Source organism: Eriocheir sinensis, chromosome 20, assembly GCF_024679095.1.
Source record: "Eriocheir sinensis breed Jianghai 21 chromosome 20, ASM2467909v1, whole genome shotgun sequence".
NCBI lineage: Eukaryota > Metazoa > Arthropoda > Malacostraca > Decapoda > Varunidae > Eriocheir > Eriocheir sinensis.
In genome coordinates this window covers 5956478-5977388 of record NC_066528.1, presented here as the reverse complement: position 1 = coordinate 5977388, position 20911 = coordinate 5956478, and the positions used below count along the sequence as shown (strand labels likewise).

At 44.1% G+C, this 20911-nt stretch overlaps 1 protein-coding gene across 3 annotated transcripts; it reads left to right on the top strand.

The window, feature by feature from the left end:
• Positions 1 to 401: 401 nt before the first annotated feature.
• LOC127001113 (uncharacterized) lies at positions 402 to 15337 on the top strand. Of its 3 annotated transcripts, none has more exons than XR_007754726.1 (9): positions 402 to 563; positions 5090 to 5159; positions 5798 to 5894; positions 6285 to 6482; positions 7330 to 7443; positions 10835 to 11069; positions 11487 to 11724; positions 12480 to 12727; positions 12833 to 12927. XR_007754726.1 is itself a non-coding variant. In XM_050865283.1 (9 exons), exons 2-9 carry the CDS (start codon positions 5152 to 5154, stop codon positions 14556 to 14558), a joined length of 1098 nt encoding a protein of 365 aa, XP_050721240.1. In that variant the 5' UTR covers positions 402 to 563; positions 5090 to 5151; the 3' UTR covers positions 14559 to 15337. The 3 variants fall into 3 exon arrangements, 2 of the variants coding, with proteins under 2 accessions (XP_050721240.1, XP_050721241.1); XM_050865283.1 differs by lacking the exon at positions 12480 to 12727 and adding an exon at positions 14549 to 15337 and having other exon boundaries at positions 12833 to 13030; XM_050865284.1 differs by lacking the exons at positions 7330 to 7443; positions 12480 to 12727 and adding an exon at positions 14549 to 15337 and having other exon boundaries at positions 12833 to 13030.
• Positions 15338 to 20911: the final 5574 nt, after the last annotated feature.

The following is a 20911-nucleotide window of genomic DNA, read 5'->3' as shown; positions in this document are numbered from 1 at the left end:
TCCTCATAAAATTACAGTGATCATTTAAGGCCCTGCTGGGCTATTCACAAAATAGGCTGTGCGCCACTTTGCTGCTACTTTTCTACGGGATCTTTTTTGTCGTGTGAGCACACTTGTATAGATACCTATATAGGGAGTCAATTAACTTTTAATAGAATTATATTAGACCGACTTTCACCCCGCTGCACTCACAAGCGGTCACAGCCTTGGTAACTGCACCCTCATAGTAGCAGCACACGTGCACACCCTCGCCTCAGCGCGGCTCTTTAGGGCGTCAGCGTACGAATGATTAGATACATGAAAAGATTTAACTGTGCCTCACGCACTACTCAGCCGAGCCGCGATGGCAGTGACGCGGCTCGCGGCAGCTATTCACGGCGCTCCCCCCAAGACTGCGCCGCGGCCCCTAGTGTCAGTGCGGGGCAGTGGCGTGAGTACTGAGCAGCGTTTAGGTATATGCAGGGTGCCGGGCAGGGAGTGTAGCACGTTAACCCTTGGGGCCAGCCAGCAGGAGGAACAGTGCCCACCGAGCAGAGAGTACCGCAGCGGCTCAACACGTATTGGTAAGATAATACAGAATGAAAGGGGAATTTGACATTAAGAAAAATCTTAATTGTGTATTTTTGATTTGTACTTATCTGCTGACCTTGGTATGAGTTTCCAAGCAGATGCCTTTAGCTGTGTCGACCGTGCCAGTGTTGAGGCGTGAGTCAGGCGGCAGCCAGGGCAAGTCTATAGTAATAATAATAATTATAATAATAATAATAATAATAATAATAACAATAATATTAATAATAATAATAATAATAATAATAATAATTATTATAATAATAATAATAATAATAATAATAAATGGTTTATTCATTTGTCGGCAGCCATAAGGCTGAAAATACACAAAAATACCATACAATGAGTTTCATGTGGTGAGTAATGGGGGAAGTGGGGAAGGGTGATGTGTGTGTGTGTGTGTGTGTGTGTGTGTGTGTGTGTGTGTGTGTGTGTGTGTGTGTGTGTGTTGGAGTGGAGGGGTCATGTGATCATGTATGTGTTAATGACCTCACAGTGGTATCGCACTAAGCCGATATCTGTCCGTGCGAGTTTTGACCGGGACGAGAATATTGTGGTGTCTTGTGGGTCTAGTGGGGAGGAGGGCGGGTGGGAGTAGGTCTCTATGACGGGGGTTATGGAGGAGGGACTTGCCGAATTTGGTTAGGTTAGGTTAGGTTAGGCGCACCGTGTGTTAGGGCTGTCCCGAAGCACGTTAGCCGAGTGATAATAATAATAATAATATATAGTGTTGCTGTCTCCAAAGCACAACTCTCGAAAAGTTCATTTGTTCTTGATACAGAAGTACAGAAGTAAAGTATACTTGCCACAACTTATCCAGCATATACATATGTCACCAACAGTGACAAACTAAACGTCTTAAGGACTAGCTCCCTCACAGCACGCTCTGGAGTTCACCGCCTCTATAACTAAGATAGGTCTTTAATTTAGTTTACATCTGGAGGCATTTAATAGAATATAAATTGTTTCATTAACAGCGGCAGTCTGTTTTGCAGCATTTGGAGCCATACAGGAAAACTACTTCATCTCTCTCTCTCTCTCTCTCTCTCTCTCTCTCTCTCTCTCTCTCTCTCTCTCTCTCTCTCTCTCTCTCTCTCTCTCTCTCTCTCTCTCTCTCTCTCTCTCTCTCTCTCTCTTCAAGTTGGAACGAGGAATAAAAAGTTTGATTACGAAATGCGCGGTGTTAAACTCAAAAGCGTTCAATGCGTCAAGGACTTGGGGGTCAAAATCGCGTCAAACCTCAAATTCTCACAGCAATGCATCGATGCAGCAAATAAAGCGAACAGAATGAACTTTTTATTTAAGAATAAAGATGTAATACTCGCTCTACAACAGTTTAGTCAGACCCCACTTGGAATATGTACAGTTTTGGTCTCCCCACCATGCAAAGGATATTGCTAAATTAGAGGTGTTCAGCGTCGGGCAGCGAAAATGATCCTTCTGCGCAACAAATCCTACGAAGAAAGGCTTTCTACCCTTAACATGTTCTCTCTTGAAACGTCGCCTCCGAGAAACTGATCGAATGTTTTAAAATACTTAATGGTTTTCACGAATGTAGACAGATCAACATTGTTTATGATCGATGACACTTTGAGGAACAATGGCGTAAAACTCAGATGTGAACAAGTAATTCAGACTGCACCAAATTTTTCTTCACCAACGTTGTAGTGCGAGAATGGAATAAGCTCCCATCATCAGTGGTCCAGTGTAACACGATTGACTCCTTCAAAAATAGGCTCGACCGTCACTTCCTTCAACTTAATATCAACTAGAGTAGAAATGCAACGTTTTGGAGTCTTCTGATTAATGTAAAACTTAGGTTTGGACAGACCACCAAGTCTGGACCATGGGGTCTGTGGTCTGATTTTCTATGTAAATCTATGTAATCTCTCTCTCTCTCTATCTCTCTCTCTCTCTCTCTCTCTCTCTCTCTCTCTCTCTCTCTCTCTCTCTCTCTCTCTCTCTCTCTCTCTCTCTCTCTCTCTCTCTCATGTTCCCACGCTTACACAGAACTGCCTCTATGTACTTAAGACTAATTACGTCCCCTAACTTCTCTTCTCTCATCGTCCTCTGCCCAACTCAGAATATCTTTTCAATTTCGATGGACTGGGTTTTTTTTTTGCCAACATTTGCTTTCAGCTTTGTTAATTCTTATTTACCCTGTTAAATTCCTTCACAATCCTTTGCAGCACCCTCTCACTCTCTGCCAGTAACACTGAATATTACATCTCCAAATAGGTCTGCCAACGACTGTTCCGTGCTTCTCACTCGCAGCATTGGGACTGACTCCCCTACTCAGGTTTTCATCTCCCTCAACAACCATCCTCATAAACATTAAACAGCCTTAATTGGTGACGTAAATAACACACCTCTCACACCCACAACGAAGAGCTTTATAGTTTCACATCAGGTGATATTACCGTTATGAACATTAGAAGGCATAAAAAAGACATTATATGCAAGAATATAAATACAACAAGTAGGCCTACTTGATAACAACTGCATGTAGGACGGCTTGCTAGTCTGCCGTAAATCAATTAAGAATGGAATAGACGACTTCAAACCTTTTACCGCGCCAAGATGCATATCAGCTACTATTATCTTGGTTTGCTCTTAAGGTACGAAAAATGATTAGTACCTAAAGGTTAATTGGGCGCATACGCTTTTGTTACGCTTTGCCTCAGTGCTCAACTCGATCCGTTCCATTGGTCTTTGGGCTTGACTATAATGATGTTGAGTAGTACAGAGTAGAGTCATCGGCGTAGGGGTGAACATAAGTCAGTCTGTTATGGAAATATCATATACTGAACAATAGAAAGATAGTGGGAGATAGAACACAGCCATGCAGAACACCACTGTTGACAGGATTTGGGGTAAGAACCCTGGGACGCAGGGTACGTCAGTGTGCCGTCCATGCAGCAGGTGCCCACAGTTTATATATATATATATATATATATATATATATATATATATATATATATATATATATATATATATATATATATATATATATATATATATATATATATATATATATATATATATATATATATATATATATATATATATATATATATATATATATATATATATATATATATATATATATAATATATATATATATATATATATATATATATATATATATATATATATATATATATATATATATAGGTACCACGCTGGGCAGGCCGTCCTGCCAGGGCTCCCAGCTTCATTCACACTTTCTATTACACTCAAAATCATGCTTAAAATGAGATATGAAACTATAGTACCAAATTTCGATATCTTTTGTTTGCACTAAGGCAGTACACGCACACAACCCACGAAGAACAAGAAGAATAAGTTGCAAGGGAAAAGTGGCAGGGCTCCCTCCTCACTGCCAGTGTATGACAACAGAACGAGGAGAGAAGGCTTGCAGAGTGCAGAGTGCACTGCAGAGTCAGACTTCCAAGGCGACTCAGTACTGTACGACCATGCTCCTAGTTGTCTCTACTTTTCTTGTTTTTTTATACTTGGTAATATAGTTTCATATCTCATTTCAAGCATGATGGAGTGTAATAGAAAGTGTGAATGAAGCTGGGGAGCCCTGGCAGGATGGCTCTCGCCTGTGTGGCAATACTGCAGCAGAAAATGCATAACTGGCAGCTTAGGCCCGCGAGCCAGGCAGGACCGTAAGTGCCACACACACACACACAGCTGGGAAGCTGCCCACCCCTTGCCTGCTTATCAGAGGCAGGGTGGTGTGACTGTTGTGGCAGCAGAGTGTCTGAGTGCTAATTGGTTTACGGGTAGAGAAACCATTATCCGCCAGGGTTACTTTGACAAACATACAAGATCATTAGGACAAGTACAGCACATAGAATAGGTGTTTGTGTGTGTGTGCGTGTGTGTGAATGTTGTCAAGCGTGGATAACATTTACGTGATGGTGTGTGTGGAACAATGTGAAATGGACAACAAGAGGACATGGACGGACAGTCAGAGATAAACGAGTAACAAGAAGAGTTAACAATGAAGATACACAAGACGCGGACAACAGGGCACGCGACGAGAAACACGAACAATTGGATGGCGCTCAAAACACTCGCTACCACCAACAATTGGTGACCCCGGAGTGACAAGGACAAGGGTAGACGAAAACATTTCACATGATTACACTTATTAAGTCTATGCTTGCAGCGTCACGCTGTCACTGCTCCTTAGTGTGTGGCAGCTAGAGATTACTATTATCTTATGTCCTTGGTCTTTTTTCCTTTCTCTCATCATGTTCTGCTGTGTCATGGTGAGGCCCCAACCCTGGCACTGTTTGACACCTCTTGCTTTAAAAGGTTGGCATCCTGATACTGTTGGTCATGGCCGCACATTTCGTTTTGTCGTCCACAAACCCCGCAGCGCCTCATCTCATCGGGAAATTTCTCTGTCTTGTTAATCACATGTAGCAGACAAGTGAAGTAAGTGATCTTGATGCAATCGATGACACTCCAGCAATGCCTAGTGACTTCTCATTGTCTTCCTTTGCAGAGTGCCTTGAGGAGGTGCGGGCGTGACCTTCTGTTCTGTTGTGGACTTTTCTCCCTGACACCATGTTAAGGTAAAGCTGTTGTTTACAAGCTTGTGTTTCATGTTCTTGTATGGTATATTTTTTTATTAAATTGGCATGTTTATGATTTATATAAGAAGGTGTGAGGGTTTTTTGTATACATAAACATTACTGAAAAAATTGCTTGAACATTTATCACAACAGTTGACTTTCACCCAATCATGAACTAACAATGTGCATGTGCCACTTCTCTCAAAACTTGTGGATGGATAGTTGAAATGACACAACTGGTTTTTTTTTATACTACTACTACTACTAGCTACTACTATTACTACTGCTACTACTCCTACTTTCTGTTTACATACTCATAACAGAAAGCACTAACTATTTAATGTCAGCTGATGTTCAGATGTAAATTCACTTCAGTTTTTTTATTTGATTCCATAACGGAGTATTATTTCAGTGCGTGTCATGCAGCCTTGTCTCCTGCGTCACAAACCACCATCACAGTTGCTCCTTTCTAAGTATTACTCATGTGTATCTTCTGACACATCTCTCTCAGTCTCTGCTTTATTGGGGCAGGGTGTTGCAGGCATTTTAGATTTTGTAGTTTACTGTGCTCATGACCCGCCTGAAATTGGCACTATCATCCTGCAAATGACAGCACCTCCCTTTCCTGTCCCCCGCAGCCAAGTTAACATAAGTTCTGCAGGGAATTGTGAGCGCCGCAACGCCATCCCTGTCATCTACACCAGCGGAACATACTACGAAGTGGGCTTTGATGTGGTGAGTGGCATCCAGGCACTGGTAGCTGTGTGGCTCTAGTGTTGACCCTTTGGGGAGTGCCAGCAGAGAGGCAGGCCATTTGTCCCTTATACTGGTAAACTCGGCAATCTCTTTTCCTTGTCTCTCTTTCCTCCTTTCTTGAGCTTGAATTCAAAAGAGGAATATCAAAACAGCTTTCAAACCAAGATTATTGTTCTTTGTCTTGTGGCATCTTCCTCTACCTACTTGTTATAGGGGCAGCAAGTTGTGGGCATTTACAAGTAATATTGTTGCACCCTTGGCTGCCCCCCATGCGTTGAAGAAAGTTAAAGGATTACCTCCTGGGCAGGCTCCGTCCTCCCCGCCTGAATGACCCACCTCCCGCCACCCTTGTGCTCGGCTCCTCCACAGGGACGCACCTTCCGGGGCCTCATCCAGGATTATCTGGCGTCGTCCGTGTGGCTCCGGGAAACACTTCTTCCAGCTTATGAGACAGAGGCTGGGCGGGCCGCCTATGACGAAACCCTTCCAGTCTTGAAGGAGAACTTTCCACAGTACCTCAGGGAACTGCAGGGCACGGCAGATGGGGCTCAAGTTCCCTTCCTCCACGTAAGTGTTGCTGCAGCATTCTGGCTGGGGAAGCCATCCGCAGCACAGTCCTCCTTCACTAGTCTGGCTGTGCCCCATCGATAAGTCTCCTTGACCTCTTAACCTGTAACTGCATGTCTCCACCCCTGCCATAGCCCCGCTGCGCTCGACTTTTTACTCTAGCTCATCGCTATGCTGTCCAAATCCCTTATGCAAGAGTTGACCAGCAGCTTCATTCTTTCACCCCTTTCAGTGGTAAACTCTGGAACAGCTGTATTCTCTCCTGCCTACGAGTTGAACTTTGTCAAGAGGGGAGTATCAAGACACCCTTCCATCTGAAATTGACCTCTCCTCTGGCCACTCATCTCTACATTCTTTTGCAGGAGCAGCGCATAGCGACCTTTTTTGTTTTTCTTTAAGTTTGCCCTTGAGCTGCTTCCTTTACAGTAATAAACAAAATTCTCATGCTGTTTGGGAGCCTGACCCCAGGGCTATGTTTGTGTCTCCAGCAAATACTTATACTGTTTGGGAGCCTCAGCCCACTGTGGTGTTTGTGAGGCTGCACCACAGCACCCCGCAGCCACAGAATGGGAGAGTGTGGCCACCTTCATCAGAGGCGCCACATTGTTACCAAAGGAGCCACATGAAATACAAAGTGATGCCGATACAGCAGTTTCTTTTGAGCTCTAGGTACTACTTCTTCAAGACTGTGATGACACCTAGAGCACAGTAAAGGGCAATATTGTATCACTGTGTATTTGAATTTCACATGGCTTTTGTGATAGCATGGCGCCTGTGATGAAGATGGTCACTCTCTCCTCTTCTATGGCTCTGCAGCGGCTCCGAGTGAAGTCTTGCCTGTCCCCAGCTGGTTCTCCTGCACATGGACAGGATCATGACTATGGCGGGCCAGGCGGAGCAGCAGCCATGCAGCAGTGACCTCAACGGCTGTTCCGACCTCAGCATCAACAGGGAAGACCAGGTGAGTTAACTGAAACATTACACTGGGTTAAAAAATGTAAGTTGTCTAAGTTTTTTTCAACTGATTTAGGACAAATTTGCCCCGCTGAATCCGAAAATGACATCAGTTTCTTTTGATCAGGTCAGGTCTTTGTGCTAAGTCGATTTTTAAAAAATCCTATCTTATAACTAAATTGATTACATTTCTGTGACATTTTCGGCTGATTTTTGTTAATATTTTTCATCTGAAATAGGCTTTTAAGGTAAAAAAAATCACTTTCTAACACGATTCATTAATTAAATGTTACAAAAATTGAAAGTGTATATTAAATAGTAGACATTGCTAAAGGTAAGTACATGTAAATTAGATATTAGGTCATCATTGTTCAAAATTCAGGGCATGAACTTAAGTTTCTTTGAACTCCTAGAATGCTCAGCGGTAGGGATGTCTCTCCACAGAGTCCAACAGTAATCAGCCATCATGACTGCATCCCAGCGTCCCTGATACCTGGTCTCCATCTCTTTCATGTCCTGATGGAATCTCTCCCCCTGCTCGTCGCTCATTGATCCCAGATTCTCAGGAAACCGATCCATATGTGAGAATAAGTAATGCATTTTGATGCTCATGTTGCATCCGAGGTTTCTGAAAGCAGTCAGCATATTGGTGACAAGTTCTGCGTAGTTCCTGGCCTTCTTGTTGCCAATAAAGTTCTTCACGACAAGAACAAAAGCCTTCCACGCTTCCAGTTCCACTTCGTTCATTGAGTTTTCAAACTCTGGATCTCTGATGAGCTGACGGAGTTGAGGACCGTCAAAGATGCCAGCTTTCAACTTCTCCATGGCTAATCCTTGAAAAGCGTGGCACAAGTAAGTGAAGCAGCCACCATCCTTGTGCAGAGCTTTGGTGAACTGTTTGATCAAGCCGAGCTTGATGTGCTGCGGTGGGAAGAGTATCCCGTCTCTGTCCACCAGAGGGTTGTTTATGACGTTCCTTACTCTGCATGGCACCAATTACTCCCGTACAGGCCTGTCCTTCTTCGTGTAATGCTGAGCTTTGTCCCTACTGTCCCACATGCACAGAAAGCACGGGTACTTGGTGACCCCAGACTGTTATCCCAACAAAAAGTTCACCTTCTTCAGGTCAACACAAATCGTGCTGATCATAACGAACTTTCTCCAGCACGTACTTCACCGCTTCATACTTCTCCTTCAGTGTAGTCAAGTGAGCGAGGGGTACAGAGGCAAACTGGTTGCCGTTGTGCAGCAGAACACATTTCAGCAATCGCTTGCTGCTGTCAGAGAACAGTCTCCAATCTTCGCGTTGGTACTGTGCCACTCCTAACTTGTGCAGAAGCTGCGCAATATCTGTACAGTACACCAAGTCCTTCTCTTCAGAAAAAAATGAGGGTACTCGATGTCTGTTGCGGTAGAAAGTGATGCGAGCATTGTCAGAGAGGAATTTTCTTTCCTTCAATCTGGATGCCAACAGTTCGGCAGAGGGCTTTGACAAGCCGAGATCGCGAACTAGATCATTTAGCTCCTTTTGGGATGAAGGATGTAGTGCATCACCGTCATGTAAATAGAAAATACCCGTACGTGTAAAAACAAATGTAAAAAACATCATGTGGCGATAGATTAAAAAAGTTGACCTGATTGAGTAAAAACAGTGTAAACTTTGAATTCAGCACATCAAAATTGTCCTAAATCAGCTAAAAAAAACTTAGACGATAAATTTGTTGTTGGCCAGTGTTATTTTCAATGAGAATGTTCATCCAAATTACATTCTTCACAAAATCACAGTAATCTGATTTTTTTAAGGCAGAATATTATAATGTGAAAATAGTAATTTCTGCTGCTCCTACTGCTACTACTATTGCTACTACTACTACTACTACTACTACTACTACTACTACTACTACTACTACTACTACTAGTACTACTACTACTACTACTACTACTAGTACTACTACTACTACTACTACTACTACTACTACTACTACTACTACTACTACTACTACTACTACTACTACTACTACTACTACTACTACTACTACTACTACTACTACTACTACTACTACTGCTACTTCTACTACTACTACTACTACTACTACTACTACTACTACTACTACTACTACTACTACACTACTACATAAATGATACCTATACCCATGTTTATTTTCCCGACACATAATCATGGAGGCTCCATAGTTTGGAGGTCATAAGCCCCAACTCTGTTCGCTAATGAATGTGGCATCAAACCCTATCACTCATACTACCTGACACTAAATCACCTATCATCTATTACGTCTAGATCCCCCTTTCCTTCCCTACTCAACTAACTCCCGACCCACCCTAATGTCACTCTCCACCACTGTGGCTTCATAGTCCATATTGAGATGTTGGTGGCTTTGGGCCAGAGTGTCTGGTGCCCCTGAGACATAGGATGGCCGACCTGAGCAGGGAGAACGAGAGGCGACACCTCATCCAGGCGACAACGTGACTCCTTGGCTGATGCTTCTTTTCTGAGATTAGTTCCGCGAGGCGTGCGTAGAAGCATTGGGCCCTGGGACCCATCCCACCGGATGTGGTGAAGACGAGGGGAGTGAAGCTGCCCTGATCCACATGTTGGATTCTTTCAGCGTATGCCCTTGTCTTCTCCTGCTCGTTCCTGTGGTGGGCGGCTTGCAGGGGCAGCTCACGGTGACAGGCAGCCATCGGGTCGAATATGCGGATGCATGAGATCAGGCAGTCCTCAATCGGCCAGCCAATCTCAGAGCAATGGCGTCGACAAATTCTTGTTTGTTGCATGAAGCCCTGCCTTGCTCTAATTGGTAATGACGTTATCCTGTATCAAGGCGCCTGTCCAGGCTCTACTAGTACTACTACTACTACTACTACTACTACTACTACTACTACTACTACTACTACTACTACTACTACTACTACTACTACTACTACTACTACTACTACTACTACTACTACTACTACTACTACTACTACTACTACTACTACTACTACTACTACTACTACTACTACTACTACTACTACTACTACTACTACTACTACTACTACTACTACTACTACTACTACTACTACTACTACTACTATACCCACCCACCCCTTTCACCACCAACACTGCTACTTTTACAATTACTACTACTACAACTATTCCTCCTCCTCCTCCTCCTCCTTCCACTACTACTACTACTACTACTACTACTACTACTACTACTAATAATAATAATAATAATAATAATAATAATAATAATAATAATAATAATAATAATAGTAATGATGATGATGATGATAATAATACTTTTCTTGTGGCATGAGTCTGATGCCCACCCCTCATACCCTTTGGGCTGGGCACTGAGTCTCACATGTGTAGTGACACACACAACACCCTTCTCCAGGTGTTGCTGGGCCACACAGAGGACACATTCGAGGAGATGATGAACTACCTCTACCTCGTGTCCGCCACCATCAGCGAGGAGGCGCCGGAGGGGAGGTTGGGCACGCGGACAGAGAGCTTCACGGCACTCTGCTACCCCGGACACCTGCCGGGCTTCTGCCTCGGCTACAACCGCCACGGCCTGGTCTCCGCCATCAATGATATCGTCCCTCTGAAGGTCTTCCCCGCCAGGACCCGTGAGTGTGGCTGCCTGCGCACATGTTTCTCCATTGTTACTGGTTTGAGCGCAGCTCCCAGCCTGGCAGAGCCGCACAGTCTTGGCCGCCAAGCTGAGGGATTCTTTTTCTTCAAGTTGTGGTTTCCCACAACTCGGCTTTTACGGTACCCATGAAGTTATAGTAAAGTTTGGTGAAAAGTAAGGATAAAATGAGTTAACCGTCAACTTCATTGTCTGGTCCCATTCACCGTGGCTCAGCCTCCTCTGTGTGGCCTTCCAGGGACCCAAGCACTTTCAAGGGGAAGCCTCAACACATCCCCCAAACTAAGCTGACATTATTTTTCTGACGTTTTTATCCCGTGATGAGATAAGTAACACTGCATAAATCAGTGGTGAGAGTGTGTGCTCCTGGCAGTAACCTTCCCCCCTTGGCCAGCGCCTCATTTCCTTTGCCGGGCGCTGCTGAGCGCCACGTCCGTGGAGGCGGCGCACGACATCCTGAGGGACCGCGGGACTGGAGGAGCCGACGGCTTTGGCGTCAACATGATCTTCATGAGGCCGGATGGTGGTCACGTCTTCCAGAACGTGGAGGTGGGGACGGCCGGGGCTGGGGATGAGAACCCGCTGTCCATTGTGACGCTGAGTGTCGGCGAACACTACTTCCACGCCAACAGGTGAGCCGCGCCTCTTTGCCACACTTAAGTTAACCCTTTAATCATAGTTTGTTTCTGTGGGAAGCCCAGAGGCTGGAGTTACTCTCTTGAATCATGGATTGGAACTGTGTGATGTCCTCGTCTTATACGTGGGACGACCGTGTACTCTAAGTGGACTGTGGGCCGTAGTGTCTGGTGATGGAGCAGGGAAGAACTGCCTCTCCTGGCCAGCACACTTGCCTGCTGCTGCAAGGAGAGGACAAGCTGCATGCATGCCTTCCTTTCCTCTACAATTCAACACTTTTGTCTTCAATAGATTCATTTATGTGTCCTAGCTGTGATTAGAGTGTCCTCAAACTTTGTCTTCTCCCTAGTCCATGGTGCGCACTTCTTGCCTACATTTTATACTCAACATCTCTCTCTCTCTCCATTCCATTGGTGCACGTCCCAGCTTTTATCTGCGTCTTTTGTGAGGCGGCCATGTCTTCATTGGCACCCAAACGACACCAACAAGAATAAAGTCAAGGGATAGGGTCTTGGTTGTTCTGGGTTCTGTGAGAGGCACCAAATGTCTGAGCCAGGGCTACCAGGCAACAAGCACACACCTTTCTCTTCTAGGAGGGGAGAAGGGTGAGCTCGTGATATTACTGTGTTTATCAAGTGCCTATCCCCGTTTTTCTTTTTTTGATTTTATGAGGCATTGTTTACTCTATCTGTGTGTTCCTCTGCTGTCTCAAAGGTTTAATTTCTGATCATCGTTTGTTGTCCTGCCTAAGCCCAACTACGAATCTGCTGGCCTGGGTTTGAACCCTGCCCTGGGCAGTCCGCATGCAGCCCACCCAGCTGTTCATCCTTCCTCTTGGGCTAGCCGATAAATGGTTACCTGGGGAAACCTGAGGAAGGTAAACTGTGATAACCCAGAGGTTGCACTGGCCCTGCGTCCTGGGGTGATAGGTTCACACCCACCACAGCTTCAAGGGTCAGTGGTACGGAGATGATCACCGAGGCCACGTGCAGCTATAGTGTATGCTCCAAACTTTTACTCTACGTACCTTACCAAATGATTATTGAACATTAGAGATTATGAACTATATTCTTGATTAACTGTTTCCTGCTTGGCGTGGCGCAGGTACCTTCACCTGACAGGCATCCCGGAGAAGAGTGGTCCTCCCGAGGCCAGCAGCGAGCACCGAGAGGTCCGCGCAAGCCAGTTCTGGCCCCCAACACCTGGCGGATCTGCTGGAGGTGCTATCAGACACCAAAGACCCTGTGTTCCCCATCTTCAAGGAGAAACCCCAAGTGACCCCCAGCTCGACCCTGGCCCTTGGTTAGTACACTGAGAGAGAGAGAGAGAGAGAGAGAGAGAGAGAGAGTTAGGTCAGGTTAGGTTGGCTTTATTACCTCCGCCAACGAAGTTGGGAGGAGGTTATATTTTCGGTCCGGTCAGTTTTTTTTATTTGTTTGTTTGTTTGTGAGCAGTCTCCTGTACACACTTTTTGCGGATATCTCAACCAATTTTTTTTCAGGGAAGCTTCGTGTCCATCCAGAATAGAACCCATTAAATTTTTGATGTCAAACGTTAAAGGTCAAGGTCAAGGTCGCACAAAACGTCTGATTGGCCATAACTTCGGTTCTCTTCATCGTAGAGACTTCAGATTTGGTTCATATTTTAGCTCATGGAAATATGCACCTTGCCTGACCTTGATCTTTGACCTTGACCTCGAAAAGTTCGCCCAAGGTCAAAGTTTCCCAAAAAATTGAATTTCATCAAATTTCAAAACAAATGTTTACATATTATGATGCGTGTCCATCCATAATAGAGCCCATTAATTCTTTTTATATCAAAGGTCAATGGTCAGGGTCGCAGAAAACGTCTGATTGGCCATAACTTCGGTTCCTGTCATCGTAGAGATTTCAGACTTGGTTCATATTTTAGCTCATGGAAAGACGCACCTTGCATGCCCTTGACCTTGACCTTTGACCTTGACCTCGAAAAGTTCGCCCAAGGTCAAAGTTTCCAAAAAAATTGAATTTCATCAAATTTCAAAACAAATGCTTCCATATTATGATGCGTGTCCATCCATAATAGAACCCATTAATTCTTTTTATGTCAAAGGTCAATGGTCAGGGCCGCAGAAAACGTCTGATTGGCCATAACTTCGGTTCTCATCATCGTAGAGATTTCAGACTTGGTTCATATTTTAGCTCATGGAAAGACGCACCTTGCATGGCCTTGACCTTGACCTTTGACCTTGACCTCGAAAAGTTCGCCCAAGGTCAGTTTCCAAAAAAATAGAATTTCATCAAATTTCAAAACAAATGCTTCCATATGATACACATTGCATGGCCTTGACCTTTGACCTTGACCTCGAAAAGTTCGCCCAAGGTCGAAGTTTAAAAAAAATAGAATTTCATGAAATTTCGAAACAAATGTTTCCATATGATGCATAGGATCACAGTTGATGCCCATACCAATTTTCAGGACGATCTTTGGCAGAGGTGCGCACTCTCAGAGTGCTATGCGTATAGTTTAGATTAGGTTAGGTTTTGAATAACTTCCCTCTGTGAGATAAAAAATGGATATTGAAGAGTCCCTCCAGCTAAGTACTGGCCAGGACCACACAGCTCTGCCAGGGTTACAAGACAGTGCTGCCTTGCTCACCAACAAGCCACCGTGAGGTCAGCTGCAAGCCATACACCGCACCCCTGCCAGCCCCGTCCGGAAAAGACTTCATCTGTCATCACTGTTCTCATCTGTCAGTTGTAGTATATGTAATTTTTCATCCAGCTCAGTGTGTGTTCATTGTCAGGTGCTGCTGCCAACCTGTTGATGGTCACTTTGCAGGTGTGTTTGATTTGGTCAAGAAGACGTTGGCCGTATGGATGAAGAACCCTCGGAAGGTTGGGCCCGTCATGGAGATTCCCCTACACTTCAACTGGACCACCTGAGCTCAGCCATTCCTCTAATATAGACTGAAAAACACAGCTGACGACAATTTGACAAACAGCAAAACATTAATTTCCACAAGAATGCACTACGTGACAGGGTTTGACTCAAAGCTGAAAAGTCTATTTCAGAGACACTGGCATTTCATTTAAGGGTTAGGTCATATATATATATATATATATATATATATATATATATATATATATATATATATATATATATATATATATATATATATATATATATATATATATATATATATATATATATATATATATATATATATATATATAAATATATATATCTATATATATATATATATACATATATATATTCATAATGTCAGTCTATTTCCATGTATTAATCCGGACCCAGCTCACTCCGCATCCAATTTCAAAGAGCCATTTTTTCAAAGATAATATATATGTAATTCCAGTCTGTCTCCATGTATCAACCTTACCAGCCACACTCAGTTAATTTCTGCACCTGTATTACGTTTAGGAGAGCCAGATTTTAAAGGAAGACCTGCATACATAACGTCGGTTTGCCTCAGTTCAGTAAACCACCACAAATGTAAAACAAGTATATAAACGGGCATCGTGTTGTTCCGCGCCCAGTTAACGTCGTCTCCAGTTCCGAAGAGTCACAATTTTTATGTAATATAAATCTACACGTCAGGCAATTTTGTCTCCTTGTATAATTTCACGCCCAGTCAATACCCCCGTCCACATCCCGTTTACGTGCGCCAAGCTTTAAAGGAAGACCTATACATGCATAACTTTGGTCTACTTCAGTTCAATAATCCACCACAAATGTAAGCCACGTTCATTAATATATACGCCGAGAAGCTCTGACAGGCGTCCCCGAATCTTGAACGAACCTCCTCTTCTGCTGCTGCTGCTGTATACCGAAACGCCACATTATTCACGAGGTCAGGCGGGGGAATGGGTTTAGTCTTTTGTGCGGGAAAGGAGAGAGAAATAGAGAGTGGAGTAAAGAGAGAGGGAGAGTAAGAAATGAGGATTCCATGGGTCAAACATTACGAAGCACTACGAAACGCTACGATATGCTACGATTATCCTCAGACTTGAATCCAATTGGTTACGGTGAGATACGATTTGATCACGATCACTTACCCGCGCGCTCACCAGCTGACCTCCCTGCCACCCTCCCCTCGCCCTCTCTACCGCTCCCCCCTTCACGCCTTAGCACCCCAGCACGACCCAGCCCCGTCGCCTCCCCGCCCCTCTCAGCCTTGTCCTCTTCCCCTTCCTCCTCCTCCTCCTTCTCCAATCCCTCCTCCTCCCCCATCTCTTCTCCCCCCTCCCCTTCCTCCCGCTGCCTCTTTCCCATCTCACCCTCCTCCGAGGTGCCTTCCTCGTCGTCGTCCCCGGACACTCTCCCTTCCTCTCCTTCCCCCTCCGTCCAGACTCCCTCCCCTTCCCCCTCTTGCTCTCCCTCTTCCTCTTCCTTCTCTCCTTCCCCCTCCTCGAGCTCCTCTGACTTGACCCCACACATTTCTTTCTCTTCTCATTCTCCCCTGGCTCCTACCCCTTCCTCCTCTCCCTCATCATCCTCTTCGTTCTCCTCCTCCTCCTTGAGTGTGTCTCGAGAGTTCGTAGCAGGAGGTCACGTTTGGTTTCCTCTCCGTGGCAGTCAGGTCAATATGCCGTACGCTCAGTGCTTCGTTTGCGTGTCTTGCAGGAGGGAGTTTACGAAGGACTTCCTCAACAAGGAAAACGGTGAATATACTGTGTTTCTTCTGTGAAACTGAACACAAGGTAAGTGTTAATTTAGAAGCGCTTGATAGCAAGCTACAGTTTCTGGAGGGTGTGTTAGGATTAGATGGAGCGAGTGTCGGTGAGGGTGAGTTGAAGGTTGTTGAGAAGGTAGAAAGGCTGGAAGATAGAGTAGATGAGGTAGAAAAGAAGGTAGATACCTTAGATTCCTTCCAGCAGGTTAAAAAAGGGAGCAAGGCTGTAGCGGCAGATGTTAGCTACAGTGGTGTCGTGACGAGGAACAAGTTCCAGGTGTTAGGAGACCAAGTTGAGAGCGATCCTAGCATCGTTCTTGTAGGTGATAGTTTAGTTAGACAACAGGACGAGGAGTTTTGTAGGAAGGGAGCAAGGCGTAGGCATGTAGTATTTCCTGGGCGTAGAATTGAGCATGTAGCTGAGAAGGTTGACGACTTAGTCGTCACTACCTCAGAGGAGACAGTGTTTGTTTACCTGGTCGGAACAAACAATGTAGTTAAAGGTAGGTCAGAGGAGGTTCTAGACAAGTATAGGAAGTTTGTCGGGAAGCTGAGGGACAGCAGGCGGCGTTCAGTTGTGTGTGTTTTGCTCCCTCGGCACGATGTTAGTTCCCTCATTCTCAGTAGAATGCTGGGGATTAACGAACGTGTCAGGGATTTGTGTAGTAGTGAGGGAGTCATGTTTGTGGACGTCTGGGATCATTTTATTCATGACAGGAGCCTGTTTGCTAACGATGGACTTCACCTAAATTGTGTAGGCAAGGCGAGGCTGGGCCGAGTGTTGGATGAGGAAGTTTTGAAAGAGTTGAAGAGAAGTCAGGTGCAGCGGGAACGAGGTGTGGAAACTTCCGGTTTGGCTGGGAGTGGGAGGAGTCATCACCATGACGGTGAGGTCCACGTAGGTAGGAGTGTCAGGTCTCAGGTGAGGAGGGAAGTAGAGGTGTGTAGTGTTGAGGAGGACGTCATGTCACCAGACTCCCAGGTGGGGGATACTGAGGTAGCGGTCAGGTCAACAGCCACACAGGTGAGGGGCACTGAGGTAGCGGTCAGGTCACCAGACCCCCCAGCAAGTGAGGGGCATTGAGGTAGCGGCCAGGTCAACAGCCACACAGGTGGGTGGTGAGGTAGAGGTAGTTGTAGATAGTCGGGTCTGACGCACTATTCCAGTGAAACGACAGTTGATATATGGCGCACACTCGGCGAATAAATTAAGCATCTTCTATGTAATTGGCCGTAGCATTATTCAGAAGCGTAGCCACTTGTTAATTCATGCAATTACTGAAAAACCCGACTTCATTTTGATCACAGAAACATGGCTGAATACACGTGACAAGCATCAGTTAAGTGAAGTAGCTTTTTTAAAAAAAAAATTTTACGTCGTTGCCTGTTGCGCCGGTAGGCATCTTCCTGGTGGGGCCTGATTATCGGCCTAAGGCTTCTTCCAGGTAGGGCCTGATGGTCGGCCCAGCCCGTTCTGGCGCAGGCGAGTGTTTATAGTGGCGCCATCTTGCTATCAATGGTTACAATGCGTTTGCTAAGTGTCGTCTACACAAAAAAGGTGGAGGTGTAATAATACATGCTAAAAGTAATTTAGAAGTCATTCAGCTTAACACAACCGAAACAGAGGCTTATGATTCATTGTATGTACAAGCGACGATCAATAATGAAAAGTATGTTCTGGGCGTAGTTTACCGACCTCCTAAATCAAATGAAGACATTGATGGAAATCTCTACGCAGAGATAAATAAAATTATCAGAAACAGAAATGCAATAATATGCGGCGACTTCAATAACCCCTCTGTTAACTGGTCTGCACTATCTGCCGACAGGGAAGGAGCTAGATTCATAAATTTTGCGCAAGATACATTTCTTTATCAAACAGTTACCGCGCCGACGCGAGGAAATAACATTCTGGATTTAGTTTTCACGACCGACAGCCACCTCATAACCGCCTGTGAGGTTGGCGAGCCATTGCAAGCAGTGATCACAACATAATCAGATGCGTTTAGAATATTGAAACAAAAGCAAGGTAAAATTCACTCTTAATACCCAACTATAGTAGAGCAAAGTTTACGGACCTAAGAAGAGAATTGGCTTCAGTAAATTGGAATCATTTGCTCAATAACGTCAGCGTTCAAGAAATGTATAATCGTTTTACTGCACAAATCACAGCGAGCGTAAATAAATTCATCCCACTCAAGCCACGAAGGACACAGAATCAAAAGCCGTTATGGATGACTAATTACCTGCAGAAAATCATCGTCGAAAAAAGAAAAATGTATAAGAAATTTAAACTGTCACACACTTCACAGGATCATACTAATTATATCAATATCAAGAGAGAGTGCGAAAGGAAAATCAGAAAACAGAAACGCGAATATGAGATGAAAATATCACTCGATGCGAAGAAAATTCCAAGATTATTTTTCAGTTACAGAAGAAGCAAAAAACTTTAAAAAATAATATCGGCCCACTATTAGTAAATGGCGATACGATTAATGATGATAAAGGCATGGCGTCGGTCCTAAATTCAACCTTTAGTAGCGTATTCACAAAAGAGAACATGACATCGATTCCAGCCCCGAGGACTATTTTTCAAGGCCCTGAAGAACATAAGCTTGCGTTGACCGAAATCGATATCAGTTAAGTGCGTGCGTAAATGCAAAAAATAGATTCAAATAAATCTCCGGGCCCCGACAATTTATCTCCTCGCGCGTTAAGAGAATATAGTCAACAGCTAGAATTACCCATAACGTTAATGTTCAACAAGTCATTATCACAGGCTAGTCTGCCTCTAGAGTGGAAAAAGGCCAATGTTACCCCGATATTTAAAAAAAGGAGATAAAAAACAAGCCAGTAATTATTGTCCTATCAGCCTTACGTCTATCCTAATTAAATTATTCGAAAAAATAATCATGGATAAAATTATCGCTTTTCTCGAAACAAATGATTTGATAACTGATAATCAGCATGGATTTCATAGTAATCGATCTTGCCTTACCAACTTATTAACTTTTTTCAATGACGTTTATTCAAGTTGGGACTCCCGAGCCCCATATGACGTAATTTACCTAGACTTTAAGAAAGCGTTTGATAAAGTTCCCCACGTTAGGCTTATTTCAAAACTGCGTTCCCACGGTATTAGTGACCATCTATTCATAATTTACGTGAACGATTTAAAGACTGATATCTTGTCAAAAGTAGCCAAATTCGCCGACGACATAGGAGGACGAATTAGGAGGTACGGTAACGAACAGTAAAAATTGCGAGAACATTCAATCAGACTTAATAAGACTTGCCGACTGGAGCGAAAAATGGCAAATGTGTTTCAACGTAGATAAATGTAAAGTAATGCACATAGGTGAAAAGAATCCTAACTTTAAATATCAGCTTCAAGGACATGAGCTCAGCGAAGTAAAACAAGAAAAAGATCTTGGTGTCGTTATCAGTAACACTCTTAACCCAGTAGCAGCGACGGGCCAAATTTGTGGCTTTACCATGTACCAGCGACGGGCCTTTTTTTTTTTTTTTTTTTGTCATGATAAAGACCCCCAAAAATAGATGATGCATAAACTGATCACTAATGCGTTGATATATATTATGAAATGGTTTGTGTGAGCGATGATTTTTTCTCATTAATTCGCTTAGAGGGGCCTTTAAGAAACATGAATGATCAATGTTCTGCGGCGAGTAAAAAAAAAGCGAATATGATCCTAGGATTAATCTCAAGAAACTTTGATTATAAATCACCCGAACTTATGAAGAGATTATATTTAGCATTTGTAAGACCTAGAATACGCCGTTCAGTTCTGGTCACCGAATTATATCAAAGACCAAGTTTTGCTAGAAAGGAGACAGCGACGAACAACCAAACAAATTCCAGCGCTCCGTAACTTGACGTATGACGAGCGTTTAAAGCGTTTAGATATGTTTTCTTTAAAGAAGCGAAGAGTAAGAGGGGACTTAATTGAAGTGAGCAGTAACAAATGTACGGAAGAGGGGGTTGCCTCAGCGGGGGGATCGGAAGTGGGGGTTGGGGGTTCAGCGGGGGGGTTACGGAAGAGGGGGTATCTGGACCCCCCCCCCCTCCGATCTCTTTCACCTTTTCACCCCCCACTCCACCCCACCCCCACCCCTCTCGGGCTAGCGTACAGAAGCGGAAGGGTGACGGGAGTAAGGATGCCCAGCAGGGAGGGGGGGGTGACGGGAGAGGGGGTACTTGCAGGGTTAAGATAAGATCGTGGCCTCGAATGACCATAAGATTATAATCACGGAAAAGGTTAAAGACATTAGGTTAATGACCAGGCTGGAATATGAACTTACTCTCTAATGCAAGTCCGAAAATAAAATAAAAAATCGCCATTGAACGTAAGACTCGATATATTATTTAAGTTTTTGCTAGGTGTATTGTATCATTATCTTCTTATTTCTCATTTCTCAACTTGTTTCTTCTTATTTCTTTCCTCAACTTATATATATATATATATATATATATATATATATATATA

Bases quoted from the DNA above. Each gene is read 5' to 3' on its own strand.
- LOC127001113 (XM_050865283.1), top strand. The intron at 6,483-7,329 runs GTAAGTGTTGCT...GCCTGTCCCCAG, and splicing joins CTCAAGTTCCCTTCCTCCAC to CTGGTTCTCCTGCACATGGA. The intron at 7,444-10,834 runs GTGAGTTAACTG...ACCCTTCTCCAG, and splicing joins GCATCAACAGGGAAGACCAG to GTGTTGCTGGGCCACACAGA.